General features: G+C 35.7%; 3 protein-coding genes across 4 annotated transcripts; 2 read left to right on the top strand and 1 right to left on the bottom strand.

The window, feature by feature from the left end:
* Positions 1-45: 45 nt before the first annotated feature.
* Positions 46-5010, bottom strand: LOC127948353 (ubiquitin-conjugating enzyme E2 K). The gene is made up of 7 exons (XM_052544775.1): positions 4680-5010; positions 3801-3894; positions 3640-3698; positions 2830-2912; positions 2562-2661; positions 2349-2477; positions 46-558 (listed from the first exon to the last, which is right to left on the bottom strand). The coding sequence occupies exons 1-7, from the start codon at positions 4740-4742 to the stop codon at positions 484-486; spliced, it is 603 nt and encodes a 200-aa protein (XP_052400735.1). The 5' UTR covers positions 4743-5010; the 3' UTR covers positions 46-483.
* Positions 5011-7164: 2154 nt separating this feature from the next.
* LOC127949390 (small integral membrane protein 14-like) lies at positions 7165-12459 on the top strand. 2 transcript variants are annotated; one of them, XM_052546519.1, is made up of 5 exons: positions 7165-7434; positions 8907-8987; positions 9873-9921; positions 10013-10161; positions 11002-12459. In XM_052546519.1, the coding sequence occupies exons 2-5, from the start codon at positions 8913-8915 to the stop codon at positions 11038-11040; spliced, it is 312 nt and encodes a 103-aa protein (XP_052402479.1). In that variant the 5' UTR covers positions 7165-7434; positions 8907-8912; the 3' UTR covers positions 11041-12459. The 2 variants fall into 2 exon arrangements, with proteins under 2 accessions (XP_052402479.1, XP_052402478.1); XM_052546518.1 differs by having other exon boundaries at positions 7171-7454.
* A 493-nt stretch (positions 12460-12952) lies between these two features.
* Positions 12953-20096, top strand: LOC127949619 (UDP-glucose 6-dehydrogenase). The gene is made up of 12 exons (XM_052547053.1): positions 12953-13130; positions 13967-14128; positions 14314-14415; positions 14495-14695; positions 15565-15762; positions 15857-16004; positions 16137-16231; positions 16684-16814; positions 18093-18232; positions 18418-18509; positions 19044-19154; positions 19258-20096. Exons 2-12 carry the CDS (start codon positions 13967-13969, stop codon positions 19357-19359), a joined length of 1482 nt encoding a protein of 493 aa, XP_052403013.1. The 5' UTR covers positions 12953-13130; the 3' UTR covers positions 19360-20096.
* The last annotated feature ends 3 nt before the right edge of the window (positions 20097-20099 follow it).

The raw sequence follows: 20099 nt of genomic DNA, 5'->3' as shown, positions 1-20099 counted from the left end.
CATTCAAATAAGAATATCCCAAAACACATTTTTATGGTGTACAGATTGAAAAAAAAATAACATTAGTGCTATTTTGCCTTTTAAATGTACACAGTCTTAAATATACTAGTTTACATGTACTAACATTGTCTCACAGATGCGAGTGGGTGTTTCTTTTCACATGAAATGACAGTGATGGAGGCTTTGTCTTTTTGGGTTTCTTTAAAAGGGAAGTGACAGCCTAAATTTAAGAGGAAAAATGATTGTAGCAAGGCAGAAACAGTGAAAATGTTGGGAAGAAAAAAAAAAAGACAAGGGATGAGACCATTTGCTAAGAGAGACAGAAGATGACTCAGAGGTCTCACTGTCTAACTGCTAACATTCATTCTGAACACAAACCAAGACGGGTGATGCATGTGTGCATGGTTGGGTGGGTGGGAGTGAATGGGTCATGATGCAGGAGGGGTTTGAGGAAAACATGGCCTGATGAAGAGAGCTGGAGGATCAGTTGCTTAGTAGCAGCTCTGTCGCCGTCTCCACGTCCCATGATTTTGAGGACAAGGCTACTATTACTGCATTCTGTTTGAGAGAGACAAAGACAAAATGTAACATTTGTAAGCAACAGTAGATTTGCTTAATTACTTCTTAGATGACACTTAGAGTTACAGAAATGTTTTTCCCATTCAATATAGCATAAAGTGTTACTCCACAAATCAATGAAACTGAAATTCATTTGAAGGATTATTTCATTATGCTTTCAACAGTGCCTAATTTACAGTATTCTGCATATTTCTATACCACCATTCAAAGGTTTGGGATAAGTTATTCTATTTTTTAATACTTTTATTTAGCAAGGACAGATTAAATTGACAGTAAAGGCACTTTAAATGTTACAAAGGTTTTTATATTAAATAAATGCTATAATCCTTTCAACATCTTTCCCTGTCAGTATTTTTGAAAAAAGTTGCCAGCCAACCCCAGCGATTTTGAGATTTTCACGGGGAAGTCGTGGCCTAATGGTTAGAGGGTAGGACTCCCAATCGAAGGGTTGTGAGTTCTAGTATCGGGCCAGACGGAATTGTGGGTGGGGGGAGTGCATGAACAGCTCTCTCTCCACCTTCAATACCATGACTTAGGTGCCCTTGAGCAAGGCATCGAACCCCCAACTGCTCCCCGGGCGCCGCAGCATAAATGGCTGCCCACTGCTCTGGGTGTGTGTTCACAGTGTGTGTGTGTGTGTTCACTGCTCTGTGTGTGTGCGCATTTCGGATGGGTTAAATGCAGAGCACAAATTCTGAGTATGGGTCACCATACTTGGCTGAATGTCACTTCACTTTCACTCACTTTTATTTTTCACTTTTCAGTATATTTTTTTGTATGAATATTTGAATATGCAATACACGAAAACAAAGACCACAGCCTCTACATATATATATACATATATATATATATATATATATATATATATATATATAACATTTTACTCTACCTTAAAGCATTCTTTTCTTTTTCTTTTTTTAAATCAACACTTGAATACAGGTATTTTGTCAAAAACTACATCTGGATAAAATTCGGTACAGTTAGCAAAGCATAAATCCAATAAATTGCTTCCATCAATACCTACGAAGCTTGCACAGACATATACTACTTCCTGGATCAACATTTTACTCCATAACATTATGCAGTTTTCATTAATTTGCTGTCTATTGCTGATGATTACATTATTTTTCATATGCATCTGTTTAGATAAGAGATTGTTCGTTTCTCTATCATGTTCATGTGTGGTTTTGTACTCGTTCAGAAGATGTGTAATAGCGCCCCCACTGTATAACAGCGCAAACATGAAAAGCCGTAAAAACTCTTTAGTGGCGATGAAGCATTGTCTTCTAAATGATGAGATGACTCTTTAGTGGCAAGGAAAGAGTTAAGCAGCACAACCCTTTTCAATACGGATTATTTGAGCACCAAATCATTAGAATGATTTCTAAAAGAACGTGGAAGACTGGACTAAACTCAGCTTTCTATATTACAACAGAAAATAGTTATTTTAAATTGAAATTCTTTTTTCACCATTACGGTTTCTATTTTGATCAAATAAATGGAGCTTTGGTGAGCGTTCTTATAAAAAAAAAAAAAAACCTACACAAGCAATAAACTTTGATTTTCCAAGCTATTGTCATCGTTTTGATTATTAAAGATCATATAAGACAAGTTTAAAACCTCACTGACAGTGGTAATTTCACATTTATATCAGGTAATGTGCTGAAAGTTAAAGGCAACACATGCCAATATTGTCCCATGTCCCTAAGGTTGCAAACCCCAGACTGAGTTTTTAAGCACACTATTAGCTGTTCACTTTCAGTACTTACTTTGTCGAAGCCCATTGCACAAAGTTTGTCTATTTTGCGTGTGTACTCGGGACTGGACACGGGGGCACCAGCGTAAACATGAGACCAGAGACGAGCGGTTTGTTTGAACATTTCTGGATTCTGCTTATACTGCAAAAAACAACAACAGTAACGTAGCTGAAAGGTTTGCAAGGCTTTGTTATTGTCCGTTCTCATTCAGACAAGCATGTGTACCTGATTGGCTACCACAGCGTCTTGAGGATCGTCTGGCTCTGCTGCAGCTAACAGCGCCTGTAGTGAGAGCAGAACTGTTCGCAGTGTCATAGCAGCAGCCCTGTGCACAGGAAGTGAAGACCGAACACAGAGCAGATGGAGAAAGAGTATAGAAAAGTGAACAGGAAAGAGAAAGTCCTTACATAACAGTAATTGGGCAAATAAGACACATTATATGCTTGATGACAGTAAACTAAACCTGTCATGATCATTAATTATATGCACTCACCACTGGTCTTTTAAAATGTCCAAACATATTGCCCCAGTAACTGAACTTATATTGGGATGCCAGATCTTCGTAATAAACCGCACCTGAAAAACATGTAGGAAAAATATATATTTAAGTCAAATGGTCTTTCAAATCAAGTCAACATTAAATCATAATTGATCATACCTGCACTAAAAAAAAATAATTAAATTAAAATTTCTAAAAATAAATTAATACAATTCTTTAAAGTTAATTTAGAAAAAGGTTTTGCACAATTTTTGTTTGTTAAATATAGGTTTTTGTTTTTGAAGCGACAACCAAGTGGCCAGCGGCAGACAGTGAGCTGATCATAGCATATATTTGATCAATTTAGCCTTCTCAAATCATCACAAATCTATAGATATAAAACAGTTCAAGCATATAACAATTTTTAAACATTAAACCTTGATAAATGTGCACCGTATCTAATCGTTTTTATGGAGACTTGAAGCTAAAGTGTGTTTTGTAGGATATAGAGGCACTATCACATGCATTTTTTCCAGTGGAAACAACTTAAAATATGCTGTCCTTTTAAAAGGTTTTTACAAATTTGATAATTTAGCAAATGAAAGCTGTTAAGTTATTTGTTTTTTATATTTTTTATTAAGTGAACATGGTTGTGTCTCTGATTACCTGGCTCCAATATGAATTGCAAGACCAACTATTAGAAACCTAATAAATTCCTGATAGGTAATATTAAGTCTGTGAAAAATCCTGATTTACTTACAATCACTTCAGCTTGATTTTTCTTTAATTATTACTAAAACATCAAATAAATATGTAAAAGATTACCTTGGGTGGGTTAAAAGGATATGTCTCAGGTATCTTGATTTCTAGCTGGTATCTGCCCCCTATAGTGAAAAAAAGCTTGTAAATTATAATATTCATCAGAACATATGATCTGCAAACATCATGTCAGCAATAGAGAAGACTGATGAAGATAGCCTCACTACCTTCATATGGTGTGTCTGGAGGTCCTGCTATTTCTCCCTTTAACTCTGTGAAGTTTTCATCCACCAGATCTACTTTTATTTGATTTTTACTTGTCTGTTATAAAGTAGAACAAAAATAGAAACAGGAAAAGGGTTATTTACCCATTTAACCTTTGTGCATTTAATTAAACCGGGATCAAGACAAAATGGCAGAAACGAGCCTTTAGTTAGTCAAACAAGGTTGTTTCTTTACTTTAGCTGCCCAGAACAAAGAAGTGACCAATTAAGTCTCGGAGCCGTTTCAAAACAATGAGCGACCTAGGTAGACAGCATGAAAGGTGCCTGTGGTTCCCAAATATATTGTCTAGGTAGACACCTCAATGGGTTTTGAAACAACCATAGTGTTGCACTCCTGAAAACTACTTAAAACAGCCCAGCAGTGATGCTAACTGACACCAACACAGCAAACATCTCTGGACACGACCAGTAAAAAAAAGTATTCAAAAAATTAAGAAAGAAAACGTTAACGCGACAAACACGAGTGCTAATATTATAACACACTAAAGAAAGGTTAGTGAAGCAGCTAGCAGGCTAACTATGTCAAATAGCAAGGTAGCTTCAACGCTAAAGAACGACGTGTGCAGTCAAGCACCTTGTGGTTCTTTTGACATGTCCATAAACGGTTTTCACATTTCGGTCATGGCTTTCGTCTTAAAATATCAAAGGATACACAATTATCAGATGTAAGACTTCCGTATCTACAGGCCATCATATGACAGTTCATGCTAACATTAGCTTAGCAGGCTAAGCTAGCTCATTTGTTTCTGGACGTTTTTCCCAAAACTCCTTTTGTTTGCTCTTAACGGGCAGGAAAATAGAGTAAAGTAACGTTTTGCAAACCTCTTCGCTTTTCAGCACTTCTTTGAACTCTCGCTTGATCCTCTGCACAGCGATGTTTGCCATGGCTGATTGATTCCTCTCTCTCTCTCTATCACTCTCTCTCTTTCTCTCTTCCGCTGTTTTTGAGCCTCCAGTCCAGTCCGCAAAGACTGATAGTGCTTCACTTTCTCTCTCTCTCGCTCTCTCTCTCTCTCTCTCTCTCTCTCTCGCTCTCTCTCTCTCTCTCTCTCTCTCTCTCTCTCTCTCGCTCGCTCTCCTTAAACAGTTCGCTGAGCTCCAGTACAAACACTGGCGAGCACAATGAGAGTCTGGAAAACTCAAACATGACACTAGAACACTGCGTTTTTCCTCTTTATTGAAGCAGGTGGTGATGTCACGCAGCAGAAAAGCAGAGCTCTTGACTGATCCAGAATGCATCCAGATCTAGTATCAGTCCCATATGGTGGTGCTGTCACATGATATCCTGCTTCTACAGCTTGGATACATACGTTTCACCCCCAGGTCCAAATCACATCTGTCCAAGTGTCCATCCTCAACCCTGCATTGTTTTTGCTAAGACGTTAGGCCCTAGTAAATAGACATAATTAGACACATTAGTCAATAGTAAATAGTGATAGACGAATTATATGAAATATAAATTAAACTTTTAGAATGTAGCCTACAATGTACAATGATCTGTTTAATTACACACCCCTTCAAAAAGTTGGTTTAGTTATTTAATTGAAATGACTTAGATTTTTTTTACATTTTTGACTTAAGATTTTTATTCTGTAAATAACAAATTATATTATTATTATTATTATTCATGAAATTTCTATTTAGGTCAAATAAAACATACTAGAATAGCTTGGTGACAATAAAACCTTCCAATTAACATTCAAAACATAAAAAAAAAATATATTTCTTACTAATACCAAATGTTTAAACAGTAGTGGATATAATGGATACTATTTTTATATTGTTGTATACTCTCTGGCTCTAACCATATAACTTTATATTGTGGATTTTATTTTGACATCCAAAATCAAAAACTTATACTAAGCAAGAAGAATTCTCACTTGACATTAATATTTGTATTGATCTTTCGAGGCCTGTATCTTATCTTTAAATTAATTGTATCTATTCATTATATATTTGTTAAAAAGAATATTATGTTTATATTTGTGAATGTTTTAACAGGTGGATGACATTAAGAAGACTGTAATTGCCCCTCTATAATAAAACCATATGGTAATATACTGGATTGTATGTACAGCATAAATGTTTCTTAGGAATTATTATTAATTAGCATCCAAAGGCCATTATTACTCTTACTCTTAATTATTTTTAAATTAATTTATTCCCTTCTGCATTTTGAGAGATTAAGCTCATTTGTGAAATGACTGGTTTAAAAATAAATAATTATTTGCAAAGCAATTTAGAAAAATGATTCATAATATATTCATCATGCATTTGGTCTGTCAAACAATGCATTACAAGAGGGAGAGCTATATAGCAGTTTCCTTAAAGCATTATACAATAAATCTCAGTCTAATAAAACAAACTTGTCTTAGTGAAAAAAAATGCAGCCTTCCGAAACTGTCTGGGGGGCCGTCATATGAAGCTATAAAAGTAGTCTATACTTTTAAATGTCTTTCTCTTTATTGTTCAATCACTTCACTCTCTGACATTTCAAACATCCACTCACTCCCGCACCAAGATATAACTTATACACAATGGACATGCTTCTCTAGTAACAAGTAAGCTCTCTCAGGTTATGAAAAGCAGACAGTAAAGATTGTTTTGGTGCAATGCACATTAAAAGTTGTTGCATGTCAAGTAGCATTATATGTATTTTTCTCTTTTTAATACTAATCATAAAAACATGTCAATATTATAAGACATGTCATTTGTTGTTCTAAAGTTATGTTGGGGTGACATTAAAGTTAACAGCAAGTGCAAATTCACTTTACACATTTATTAGTTTGCCATTGCATGATCCCACTGCATACCAAAATAGATTTAATTTATATTTAAAGGGGTATGAATTTTGCACAACCCTTTTCAGTTTAGATTGAGTTGAGTGACGGTGATGAGCTTGCATTGTCTTAGATTAAGAGCACACATAGGCTACAAACACTTCATTCACAGTCACACTCCTGTGACTAGCAGTGATGTGCACTGCAAATATACATTTCATTATATACACTCAGCCAGCAAAATGCCGATATCCAATGAATAGAGGGTACGCTTTGTGAACGAGGAGTAATGTAACGCCATTTCAGTGTTTTCCAAAACATGCTACATTTCACGTCATGTAACGACGTGGCTCTCATCTGTTAATTCCACCACATCAATGTACCAATCCTACTATGGCAAATACTTCCCTTCTGTATGTAGCTGTGACGTTCGTCCAGTCCGCCTTGCTGATTGGCTGAAATGTAGACGTTGACGTGATGAAGACTTACCTCATGAATAACAAATAGGCTGCGCAATTGGACGCCTTCAGGAGGACAGATAAAAATCAACGTCTGCGCAAGCTCTTTACTATTCATGAACCGAGCCTTCGCCATAGTAACATTCCTAATTTTTGCTTCCCCGATCCTTATCAAAACACAGACGGAACATCAGCCGGAGCTGGGGCCCATTGCCAAACACCAGTGTACACAAGGGAGCATTTGCCCTGGATTTGGCCTGTGCTGCCGGAGACTTTCAGGGGTCAATATTCACATTTCGTTCCTCCTGGTTTGAAGCGAATGGTTTTAAATCTCTTCGAGTGAGTTGTCGAAGTATTCGGTAAGACATCTGTCTATCCAAATCTGGTTTGTTTTGCACTTGGGTAAAAATCTTATTTATGGTGTTTTTTGTTTGTTTGCTTTTTAGACTAAACATTTACACTACTGCTTTACTGAATATATTTAAACACCGAAAACGCTAATATCTCAAATAACACTGCAAAAAAATAGATATATATTTATGCAAGAATAGCCTATTTTCGGCGTCTCACGATGGGAAAACATTACTTTTTATTCTTTGTTTATTGTATAGAATATACTTAAAATAGATTTTGGTTGTTTATGAGTGGGATTATACGTTTTTAGTGTTCAAATAGACATGTTTTTGAAGTCAGCAGGTTGATTTGAAGAGGAAGCAAACAAAACAGAACCAAGTTACGAAAAAACCTAGACAACTGATAGACCAAGACATTTGCGTCAAAGGTCTATCGAGCGTTCGCATTATCTTGTGGAAAATTAGTGTGGTAATTTACTGTTGCGAGTAAGCTTCCTTGTTCCAGCAAACCTGTTGTGGGTTTCCTTTCATTTGTTTACGGTTTCCGAGATTCAGTCATGCCTATAATGTTATTTAAACACACTGTACAAAACTTTCAGTTTTGAAAGGCTACCATGTCTAGATTATGCTGTGGCAAAAAAATGCAACATGTTTTTTGCCAATATTTGTATTATTTTTTAACTTTAGTATTCGATTTAGGAATTAATGAGTGACGTTAGGCTTCAGTCGCGCGAAGTTGATTTAACAGGAGCGTGCAGTTCAGACTCTGAGATTGCACTCATTACCTGACAACCATCGCAGCATCTCACTTAAACATCTTAATGCAATAATTATTTTTTTTATTCATGTTCATAACTGTGTAATGCGAATATAGGAATTTTCAGTTTGTGTAATATAAATTAAAACTTTGAACGACATTTTTATTAAGTATTTGTCATTAAATCGTAACGACGTTGAGTCAGTATGAGGCTGATATGTATGTATGTATGTATTTATTTGTTTACAATTTATGTCCTGTTCATAAAGTACTCAAACTGTTTATATATATATATATATATATATATATATATATATATATATATATATATATATATATATATATATATTACACACACAAACTTTAACGAATTAAAAAACACTACATTAGATGAAGCTTAGGAGAGGAGAAGCAGTCTTAATATCATAACATTTTTGGTCTGGATTGTTAACTTGACAACATTGGCAGTCCATAAGGTAGCCTGTTTAAAAAAAAAAAAAAAAAGCCTACCACAGCTTTGTGTTTATTTGGATTTCAAATGCGAGTCATGCTGACATCCTTCACAGGTGATGCCATTATAATTCACCACACCCATTAAGTTTTTGAGTCTCCGTGTGTGTTTAAAATATTTTGATATTATTAGTGTTTGTAGTTTTTATAAATTGTTAGTTTTTTTTTATGAATCCTCTTGTCTTATTCAGGAGAGGATGGCAGAGGGAGGTTTTGACCCCTGTGAGTGCATCTGCTCTCATGAACATGCCATGAGGAGACTCATCAGTCTGGTCAGTTCTTCATCTCTTTTCCAGATCGGCATGTCAAATATTATTAGATACATAACCTAATATATAATACAACTTGCATTTGCTAATTCCGAACTGCAAATTGAAATTTATATTTGTAATTTTGAAAAATGTTTGAAAAAATGTTTGGAAAAATGAATGTGATTTAGATTGACCCTGTTCTTATATTGGATTTATCTTCTTTTAGAGTAGTAGTTTTCATATTTTTCAAAGGGATCTCATGTGCATTTATATATGGAGAATTGGAATTTAAATTGTATTGTCAGGATATACACACACATACTCATACAGTGTATACACACACACACACACACACATGCATAATATATATAATATGTGAAGCTATTGTCCTAATAAATAATTTCCAATGGTGTGTAGAAATCCATTTAATTTCAATAAATTAATTATAGTTGGATGTGTGCCAGTCTGACAGGGTATGTATGTTCCAATTTTAATTTTTAAGAGCTTTAGTGGGCTATGTAGCTACATATCTTTATGTGGTTATTTTATCTTTAAGAAAATGACGCTCTAGGTGTTGAATATTTCTGCTTTGTAGTTTAAATAAACTCCCAGTAGATGGTGCTAGTCCATATTTGGTTCACTTAGACCAGCCAAGGAATAACATTTGATTCAGCTATTTGAAGTATTTTTTGAACAAGCATTTGAAATGAAAGATAGATTTAATGCTTTTTACATATAACTCAATAACTTGTGCTATATATAAATCACACACTGATGGTTTCAAATTAAATTAGATTTTTTTTTTTATGCAATAATGTAATGTAGAAGCCCAATGCTGTCATGGAGTTTTTTTTTTTTTTTTATTAGCATTTTTTATAAAATATTTTTTGTGATTCATTTTCCAAGCTGAGGCAGTCCCAGTCCTACTGTACAGACACAGAGTGCCTTCAGGAGAGTAAGTTTGTGTGTCCAAAACAAAAGCATATCACACGATAGCACATATTCAGGTTCTTATATTTTCTAACATTTAAGTCTTGTATGTGCAGTGCCAGGCCCCAACTCCTCTGTAGAAGGGGACATCACTCTACCCCTGATTATTATGGGATGGCTAGTTCTAGCTCTCATGCTATTCTTGTTCCGCCCAGCCAGCATGAGAGGTCCTTCAGCCAGCGGCAAGCCCTCCGGTCCCCATGGTGTAAGTCATGAAAGATAAACTCCCTCATAATGATGGTCAAACTGTTACAGAAGTGGTCAAAATGTTTACATTTTTTGTATACGTTTCTATGCTCTACAAAGCAGCATATTTCATTAAAATACAGATAAACATTAATACAGTGAAATATTATTACATTTAAATAGTTCTTATTTTTGTCATTTATATTTTTGTGGATATTATGATGCATTTTTTTCAAGATTCTTCAATGAGTAGAATGTTTAAAAAAACAGCACATATTTGGAATTATAAAATATAATAACATTATAAATGCCTTACTGTTGCTTTTGATGGATTTAAAGTGTTCTTGCTGAATAAAAGTTTTATTTCTTACTTACCCCAAACTTAAATGGTTTTGAGTAACCACAAAAATATTAGGCAGCATACACTTTTCAAGATTGATAATGAAAAGAATATTACTTGAGGACCAACTCTGCATATTAGAATGATTTCTGAAGGATCATGTGATACTGAAGACTGGAGGAATAGCTGCTGAGAAAATTCAGCTTTGCCATCACAGACGTGAATTACATTTTTAAATATGTTAAAATAAAACTTTAATAATATTTCACAATAGTACTGCTTTACTGTATTGTAATCAAATAAATGCAGCCTTTGTCAACATAAGATAAATATTTCAAAAACATAAAAAAATCTTCTTTATTTAATTATTCCAAATGTTTGATGAGTAGTGTATAAATGATCAGTACGGTGAAATAACAGTACTCAGAAAGTGTAGCATCTCAACATTGTTAATGTACATTAATTCATGAATTGTAATTCCTGTAGTCACTGGATGGATTTTTTTTTCTCCTCATTCAGAATCATGGCAGAGAGCCACCAGCACCTCCTGTGGACTAGACGTTTTTCCACTGCAGAAGATTTGATCTTTTAATCCAGCTTCCACCTGATCAGCTACTGTGACTAATATAACTTGCTAGTTTCCTTAATCATCTGTCAGCGTTTCAGATTCCAGATTCTTTAGTCCGATGAGGGGGTTGATCTACACAGACACTTGGATAACAAGGTGTTTCTACAACGTGTTACATTCCAAAAGAGAGGAAGCAAAAAGAGAAAGTTGCCCTAGTGGCAAAAATGTTGGAGTTTAAAGTTTCCCGGAATTATATATCTCTGTCATAATTATTATTTTTTTTATTTCTTACTATATTTTTATTATAAAGCATTATTATGTATTTAACAAGTTGTTAAAGTGACATAAAGGCCTATATATGACATTTGCCCTAGATCAGCCTGAATATTAATTGCGATCTAGAGGAAAGGTTACCTAGAAATTGGGTGTTGTCAAAAGATTTGGGTTATTTTTGAGTAGACCGAGGTGAAGAGGATAATGTTATTTGTCCTGTGGTAGCCAATAGATTCCAAAGCTATGATGACTTCACAGACATGATGTCATTGGTCCGTGGTGGAGAACGAGCCTTGACTCTGCATTGAGTCATTGTAACGCAGATGTAATTTAGATGATTTAAGGTTGACCAAGACTTGACCAAGCAAAGGTCCTTTCCAGTTTCTAATTGGCTCTTGTCACTTTTGACGTCATGGCTGTGTGGATGTTGTCATGGTCTGGGATCTGTTGACCACAGAGAAGTGGCTGATCTAAAGCATACCTCTCCACCCTGAATACTTTGACAATCTATTTAACCTTTGTGTCTAAAAATCGCTAGAGCAATTGCTAGTATAGCCACTTGAATAGCCAATCTTAACAAGGTTTTTTTTTTTTTTTTGCACATTTGCTCAGGAATCATTATGTAGCTATACTAACTAAAACAGTCAAATGCTATGGGTGGCTGTCAAAATTCAGTGGTCAAAATCTAAAAACAATGTAATCTTTCAAAATAAGTAATACAATGAGAAGAATAAATTTGGTACTAAGGAATTTTGGGAATATTTGGATGAGTGAGATTGCCTTATAGGTTACGTTCAAAGGCAAATCACTAGTAGCACTTTGGTTGTGGCCCCTTCACAGTTGTGTACAGAATGAAAGCTCCAGAATAACACCAAAGAGAGGATGTAAATCTGCCCCATTTCAAGTTTGGTGTAACTTACTCAACTCCCTCTCTCTTTGGTTCTCTGAGAATATTAGAATGTCTTAATTGCACAAAAGTAAGTTGGGCTAATGATTTGTGGTAGATCAGTTAAGGTGGTGGTGTGGATTTCAGGGCATGTCAATTCTGTCAATGTACACTGTTCTAATGAAAGCGCTCTGTCAAAGGGCTTGATCTATGCACTTTTGGTTACTTCAAATAAATATGAACAATAGCATCAGGACGTGTTTTTCTTTTTCTTTTTTATATATGGGAATGGGAATATTTATAGGCGGTGGTCTCTTTCATACGTTTCTAATGAATTTGTCAGTATGACTCTACTCTCAAGAGTAATTCCTGCGTCAAAAGGAGTTAAGACGTTCCTTTGATGTTACGTCACCGAGACCTCTCAGTCACTGATTGGCTGCTTCTGAACCGTATGCGTTCTCCACACGTAATGCTTCGCTTTAGTGGCATTTATGTCAAATGAAGAGTCCCAACAATCAGTTTTACCGCATTTATTTTATATTATCTAACTAAATTATATTTAAATAATAAGAATAAATTATTTTCGGTCTATAAACCCTCAATTGTTATGTTTAATTCACAGTCAAAATTAGATTTGATTACCGCTCCCTTAGGGTTAACGAGACTCTTAATTTGAAAAGAAAGACTTAATGACCCGGAAGCAGAGTTTGTCCCCTCCCCTCTGTAAAGTGTGTACGTTGCCATCCCCCTCCCGGTGGGTGTGTTTGTGTGTTCGTAAATTTGTGTGTGTGTGTGTGTGTGTGTTCTGCGCGAGTTTATGTATCAAGGATATAATAGTTTTATTCATTCGGGAACAAGGCACCTCAGACGGAGGAACCTCACCTGCACACTGGCCTGAGAAGAACTTCACTGTCAGACAAGGTAAGTCTGTATTATAGCTATTGAAATATTTTATATATTTTAAAGTACATCACATATAATTTAAAGTTGTGATTGAAGCTATAATACAGAATCTAAAACTGATCTTAAATGATAAAACGGTTAAGTTATAAAAATTAAAGAGTTCCTATATGTTCACGAGAACATCAGCAATCAAATCATGAATCATTTAATGAAATTTTACGTGTTAAAAGCATCAACAGGCAACAGTTATAAACTTGTTTTTTCCAACACAAAAAAATGCGTTCTTTCGATCTGTCTTTAAAGTTTATCATCTGTTTCGTATGTCTGTTACAGCAGAGCCATACACGTTAATAACTGTTTCGTCTTTTGAGTCGGATGTTTTTCAATGAATCTTTTGATCTGCTGTTTCGCAAAACCGATGAGTGGGATTGATTGATGGGTTGAACATTTATTTTACTTAAACTGTAAAACATTGCTTATTTTCTATTACCTTCAGTTTAATACACACGTGCGACTTAACTGATTTTAGGGTATATTTTATATTTTTATTTATTAGTGGATCGCTAAATGTATATTCTATAAAAGAATCACTGAATCGGATTAGGGTATGAACTGTTCAAAAGAACCGAAGGGGGCAGAGGATCCGAAGTTCTCATGACTACATAAAGGCTCAGGGGGTCAGTAATCTGATACTCACCAGTGACCCCCTCGTGCGGCCCCGGATCTCTGTGGAAGAGAAGGGACTGCCTTGAGAGTAGTTGGCTGGTTAATAAGGGGCCATTCATAATCTGTTGCAGACCATTTAAGGGTCATTATTATTATTTTTAACCTTGATTCCAAGTCTCTTTTCTCAGATGTTTCAGATTAAAAAGATTTGCTGTATAGGCGCTGGGTATGTTGGAGGTCCGACATGTAGTGTCATTGCGAGCATGTGTCCCGAGATCACCGTAACAGTAGTGGATGTTAATGAATCCCGGATCAAAGCCTGGAACTCTGACACCCTGCCCATCTACGAGGTAACAACGTTAAACATATTAATTCAAGTTAAAGCTGCACTCTGATTTTTTTCTTAATTAGAAATATTTTTACCCTTAAACATTTGAGAAGCACAAAAAAAATTCTAAAAGAAATGCCTAGTCTATTTACAAATGCTTTGAATGAGAATTCTTCATGAGATGTGTCTCTTTTTCTTGCTGTTTAGCCGGGTCTGAATGAAGTGGTGTTGTCTTGCCGCGGGAAGAACCTCTTTTTCTCCACAGATATCGACTCTGCCATTAAAGAGGCAGACCTGGTCTTCATTTCTGTGAGTGTGACAAACTATTTTAATGTGGTTTGGTTTGTAGGTGTGTACACTGACTCAAATATCCTTCTCTTTTGCACAGGTAAACACCCCAACTAAGACATATGGTATGGGCAAAGGTCGTGCTGCTGACTTGAAGTTTATCGAGGCATGTGCACGGCGGATCGTGGAGATGTCAGATGGGTATAAAATCGTTACGGAGAAGAGCACGGTGCCGGTCCGTGCAGCTGAGAGCATCCGCAGGATATTTGATGCAAACACCAAACCCAGCCTCAATTTGCAGGTGTGTTTGTGTGAGCAGCTGATATATGGGGAACTTGACCAAAAAATGTCCATGAGATTTAATCCAGAGTTTGAGGATAAATTGTATACAATTGTATAAAGGAAAGTGTCACCATCCACTTTTTTTTTTAATCAAATTTTTGCCTTCTCAAATACATGTTAATTTTAAACTTTCTGTACATCAAAGAATCCTGTAAAAAAAAATATATATATATATATATTAAGCAGCACAACTGTTTTAAACGTTGCTAATGATAAGAAATGTTTCTTGAGCACCGAATCTGTGTATTAGAATAATTTCTGAAGGATCATGTGACACTGAAAGCTGAATTAATGACTGCTGAAACTTTAGCATTGGCATCACAGAAATAAATTACACTTTAAAATATATTGAAATACAAAACAGTAATTTTTAATTGTAGTAATAATTCTGAATTGTAATGTTTTTACTTTATATTATATAAAATAAATGCAGACTTTGGTGAGCATAAGAAACTTCCTTAAAAAACATTAAAAACATCTTATTGACTCCTGAATAGTAATTTGTGTGTGTGTGTGTTTACAGTGTATAAATGCATGTATGTGTGTGTGTGTGTTCACTCAAATAGGACACAGCGGGGGTATTAAAAAGTTAAAGGAACTCTGTCTAATTCATGTCGTGAAAATATGCTTATACATTAGTTTGACATTTTACACCACCATCATATACATGCAAATGTAATCTGGATTAGGCTGTTGTTTTAAAAGGGATTTTCTACAAAGGTTGTGATTTTTGCGTCTTTCTCTCTCTCTAGTGAACTTATAAACCAACTGGATTTGTTCACTGCTCCTGTGTGTTAACAAATGAGCTTTCCTCTCCTTTTATTACAGGTTCTCTCTAACCCAGAGTTCCTTGCGGAGGGTACAGCAGTGAAGGACCTGAAGGACCCAGATCGCGTCCTGATAGGTGGAGACGAGACTCCAGAGGGTCAGAGGGCCATCAGTGCTCTCAGTGCAGTTTATGAGCACTGGGTCCCCAAATCACGCATAATCACCACCAACACCTGGTCCTCAGAACTTTCCAAACTGGTGTGTGTGATGTAAATATAAGAATTCAATTAAAGATCAGAGAAAAAAGCCGACCATTTCTATAATCATTTATGTAAAACTCATTTGATTCTAGGCAGCAAATGCATTCCTGGCTCAGCGCATCAGTAGTATAAACTCCATCTCTGCCTTGTGTGAATCCACCGGCGCTGATGTCGAGGAGGTGGCCAGAGCCATCGGCATGGATCAGCGCATCGGGAGCAAGTTCCTCAAAGCCAGCGTCGGTCAGTGCATTCGTTGTTTCCGTTACCATTTGATAATGCCATTTTATTTCTTCCTTATTGGTGCTCTGATAGAATGAGATCCCATGTAAACAAATGTGAGCTGTGCTTCAGTTGTGTTTGTGTCTGTAACAGGTTTCGGAGGAAGTTGTTTTCAGAAGGATGTGCTGAATTTGGTGTATCTGTGTGAGGCACTGAATCTACCAGAGGTTGCTTCATACTGGCAACAGGTAAACTTCACTTTGAATGCTAGTTTACTGTAGTAAGTCTTGATGGGATATGTTGGCTTTGCGTGAGTCATTATTCAATGGAAAGTCGCATAGAGTCCGATTTAGCTTCATGTAAAATCATATGGTTGCCAGATAATGTCACAGCATGTCTGAATGTGTGGCTGTTGAAAATTCAGCTTTGCCATCACAAAAATACATTACATTTTAATATATGCTAAAATAGAAAACAGTTATTTTACATTGTAATGATATTTCATAATATTACAGTTTTAATGGTGTGCTCAAATAAATGCATCCTTGGTAAACAGATGAGATTTATTTCAAAAACATTTAAAAGTCTTACCAACCTAAAACTTTCATGTGATAACTTGACATACGAAAACTCATTGACATCAGAAAATAAGTTTGATTAATTTAGTCTAACCTTTTCCTCTGTGCCTCCTTATGTTCAGGTGATTGACATGAACGAATATCAGAGAAAGAGATTTGCCTGTCGGATCATTGACTGCCTGTTCAACACCGTCACAGGGAAGAAAATCGCTTTGTTAGGTTTCTCCTTCAAGAAGGACACGGGGGACACCAGGTACATACAGGGACGCTTTGAACCAGTCTGTTTTATTTATGACAAGTCAAAAGCTGCGTCTTTCACTTTTACCTACAAAACACAGACCATGAGATGTCAGAGCACGAGTTAACCATCAACTTCGATTGTGTAATGAAGATTACACCCAGTTTTCCTTGGTTTGAACTATATCCTATAAAAACCATGCTGACATAAAGCACTACAATACATGCATAAACACGCCTGTGCCACCCATGACCTTTATCTAGAGTCACTGAGTAAGTGAGCATATGTCATGCCTCTGCATGTGGATTGTTTCAGAAGAGAATTATGACTATGCTGATTTTTAACCTCCATTCAAGACATCATGACTTTTTTTTTTTTAAACCTCCATTCAAAACATTATAGGAATGGGGCATGGACACAAGCTCGTGACAAATCCTTTCAGTAACTATGAGGGTCCAAAGTCTGATACCACTAGTGAAAATAATTATAATATTAGCATGACAAATTGTCACACAGTTAGTTGTTTGTGTGACAGTTTAACTGAAAAATTCACCTGAATTTCAGAATGTTTTGTTATTAAATATGTCCATCTTTTCCTAATGGGAGCAGCATTTAAGGTAATATGAACTCCAGAAGTTTATGCCATACCTGGTGATAACGTTATGCAGCAAAATTTAAGAATGATTCATGGCATTAATAATTCCTAGATTCACAGCATTGATGAAAGCAAGGGAGTGAATGTCACAGATTCAGAACTGATGTAAAATCATAAATGCTTATTACACTGTTAGTTCCAGTCTGAGTGTTGAGTCCTTTTACTGTATCACTCTGCTTTTCTTTGCATTAGTCAAAGGCATTTTTACATCGTTTCGCCAGTAAGTGCCTACAAGTGAATTATAATAATGAACTGAATCATTCACTCAAGTCAGTTCTTTCAAAAACCGTGATTGATTCAGAAGGAAAGCACTACTTTGTGTTGCTCAGAGATGCGTGAATGTTTGTGCTGTTGGACTTATAGAGGTATTTTCAATTGCAGCTCAAAAAAACTGTTATTTTTTTCTTAAACAATATAACCCTCACAGTTGAGTGAGATTTCACAATGAGATTCTATTTTATTCTTTTGGACACCACTGTGAAATTTACAGTTTCATTAAACTGCTTGAGGGAAAAAATATATTTTTATTATATATTATTATTTATTTCATATATTCTATACTTGCCATCATCATTTGTGTGTAAATGGGACTCTTGTATTGTATGTTACTCCTGTGTGTGTGTGTGTGTGTGTTTCAGAGAGTCCTCCAGTATCTACATCTCCAAGTATCTGATGGACGAAGGAGCCAAGCTGCATATTTATGACCCTAAAGTGCTGAAGGAGCAGATAATCCTGGACCTGTCTCAACCCAGCATTTCCGGAGACAACCCAGAGAGAGGTATGCGTGTTGAGCAGATAAAAACCACGCAATCGGTCAAGTCTCTGTGAATGATGGGAGAGGGAGAGAGTGCTGTGTCATGGTGAATGTCATGTAGGGGAAGAACTCCCATAAGAGAATGCAGGAGAAAGTTTGCGTCTGCGTGATTCTGTCTTAATTTGCCGTGACTCTCGTTCTCTCTGCAGTGTCTGATCTTGTAACAGTGACGTCAGACCCCTATGAGGCATGTGAAAGTGCACATGCCCTGGTCATCTGCACAGAGTGGGACATGTTTAAGGTACATGGCACACAGAAAAACACAAACTCGATGCAGATTTAGAAAGCACTGATGTATAGTGTAATATTTGTGATATAAAGTGGTTTGCTTTTTAATAGCAGAACTGTCATTCCCCTATTGAACCAGCATATCAGTGCCATATTTCTTGATCATGTGCATGTACTCTTGTGCCTTGCAAACAATGTATTGATTTCCAGGTAATAAAAACATTAAATTATGCATAATTACATGCAATGAACCCTAGTCCATATTACTCTGTACTTAATGGTATAATTACACTGTGACAAGGACACCTTAAAATAAAGTGTAACCTTTTGGGTTTATATGTTTAATTAATTTAGAATGTAAATATATAAAGACATTTCTAAGTGTAAATAAAAGTTAAAATAAATCTGAAATATTGGCTAACAAGTTCTTAGTGTTCAGCCCTGTCATGGAACTGAATGTTGTTGTATATGTGGTACTAGTAATAAATAACACAAACAATGGTATGTCTAAAAAGAATAGTGAAGTATTGCAATTGTTTGTTTTTAGGAACTGGATTACGAGAAAATATACCACAAGATGTTGAAACCCGCATTTATCTTTGATGGTCGACGAGTCCTGGACCATCTGCACTCTCAGCTACAAAACTTTGGCTTTCAGGTGAGTGGATATTTGTGCAGTTAACATTTTAGTGGCTGTGTATACCTGCCTGATTTTATCACTTTATTAGTTGGCATGGTTTAATGTTGTGTGTTTTGCATAGATCGAGACCATTGGAAAGAAGGTGACGACCCGAATTCCCTTCACACCATCAGGAGGAGTTCCACGAATCAGTGAACCACCCATCAAGAAATCCAAGGCCTAGACAGGGACTCATTCATACACACACACACACACGCGCGCATGTGCACTTTACATTGATTAAAGTCTTTTGCTGAGAAAACCAAAGTAATGTGTGACCGTTACTGGAAATCTGTTGGTAAAAATGCATGTGCTTTGTGTGTGTGTTTCTGTCTTCAGAATCTTTTTTTAAGATGTTTTATCTTTCATGGCCATTTACAAAAAGGCAGTGATTTAATGTTTTATACACTTTGTCATTTGTGTCTTTGTTTTAAAACCATTATTCTTTTTTTTCATGTTTTTTTTTTTTTTTTTGTCTGTGCCATTTCAGAAAATGTTTGAAACTTACATTAACTGTACACACAATTTATACATTAACATCCCAGTACTGTTCAGTAGTATATTATTGTTTACAGTAATCAGTGTTATAGATTTAAATACAAAATCATCTACTTATCTGAGAGTGATGTCTGAAGGAGTAGCAACAGAAAGAATGTCAACTTTTAAATACTAGGACCAAATGGACATATAAAATGCTGTTGCTTTAAATTTGGCAAGTGAAACCAAATAGCTGTTTGTGTCACTCAGTTATTAATCATTTATTAATCCTCTGATATGTATTGTTCAACCTGCACTGTGTATGTTATATAGAGTCACAGTTGTAGCTTTTATAAAATCATCTTTTACTGTACAGGTTTATAATGGTCATGAATAATGATTGAAGAAAACATTTCTTAAATAAACATGGACCAATGAAATGAAGCA

This window comes from Carassius gibelio, chromosome B1, assembly GCF_023724105.1.
Source record: "Carassius gibelio isolate Cgi1373 ecotype wild population from Czech Republic chromosome B1, carGib1.2-hapl.c, whole genome shotgun sequence".
NCBI lineage: Eukaryota > Metazoa > Chordata > Actinopteri > Cypriniformes > Cyprinidae > Carassius > Carassius gibelio.
The sequence above is the reverse complement of the archived record's forward strand: the minus strand, read 5'-3'. Positions and strand labels throughout refer to the sequence as shown.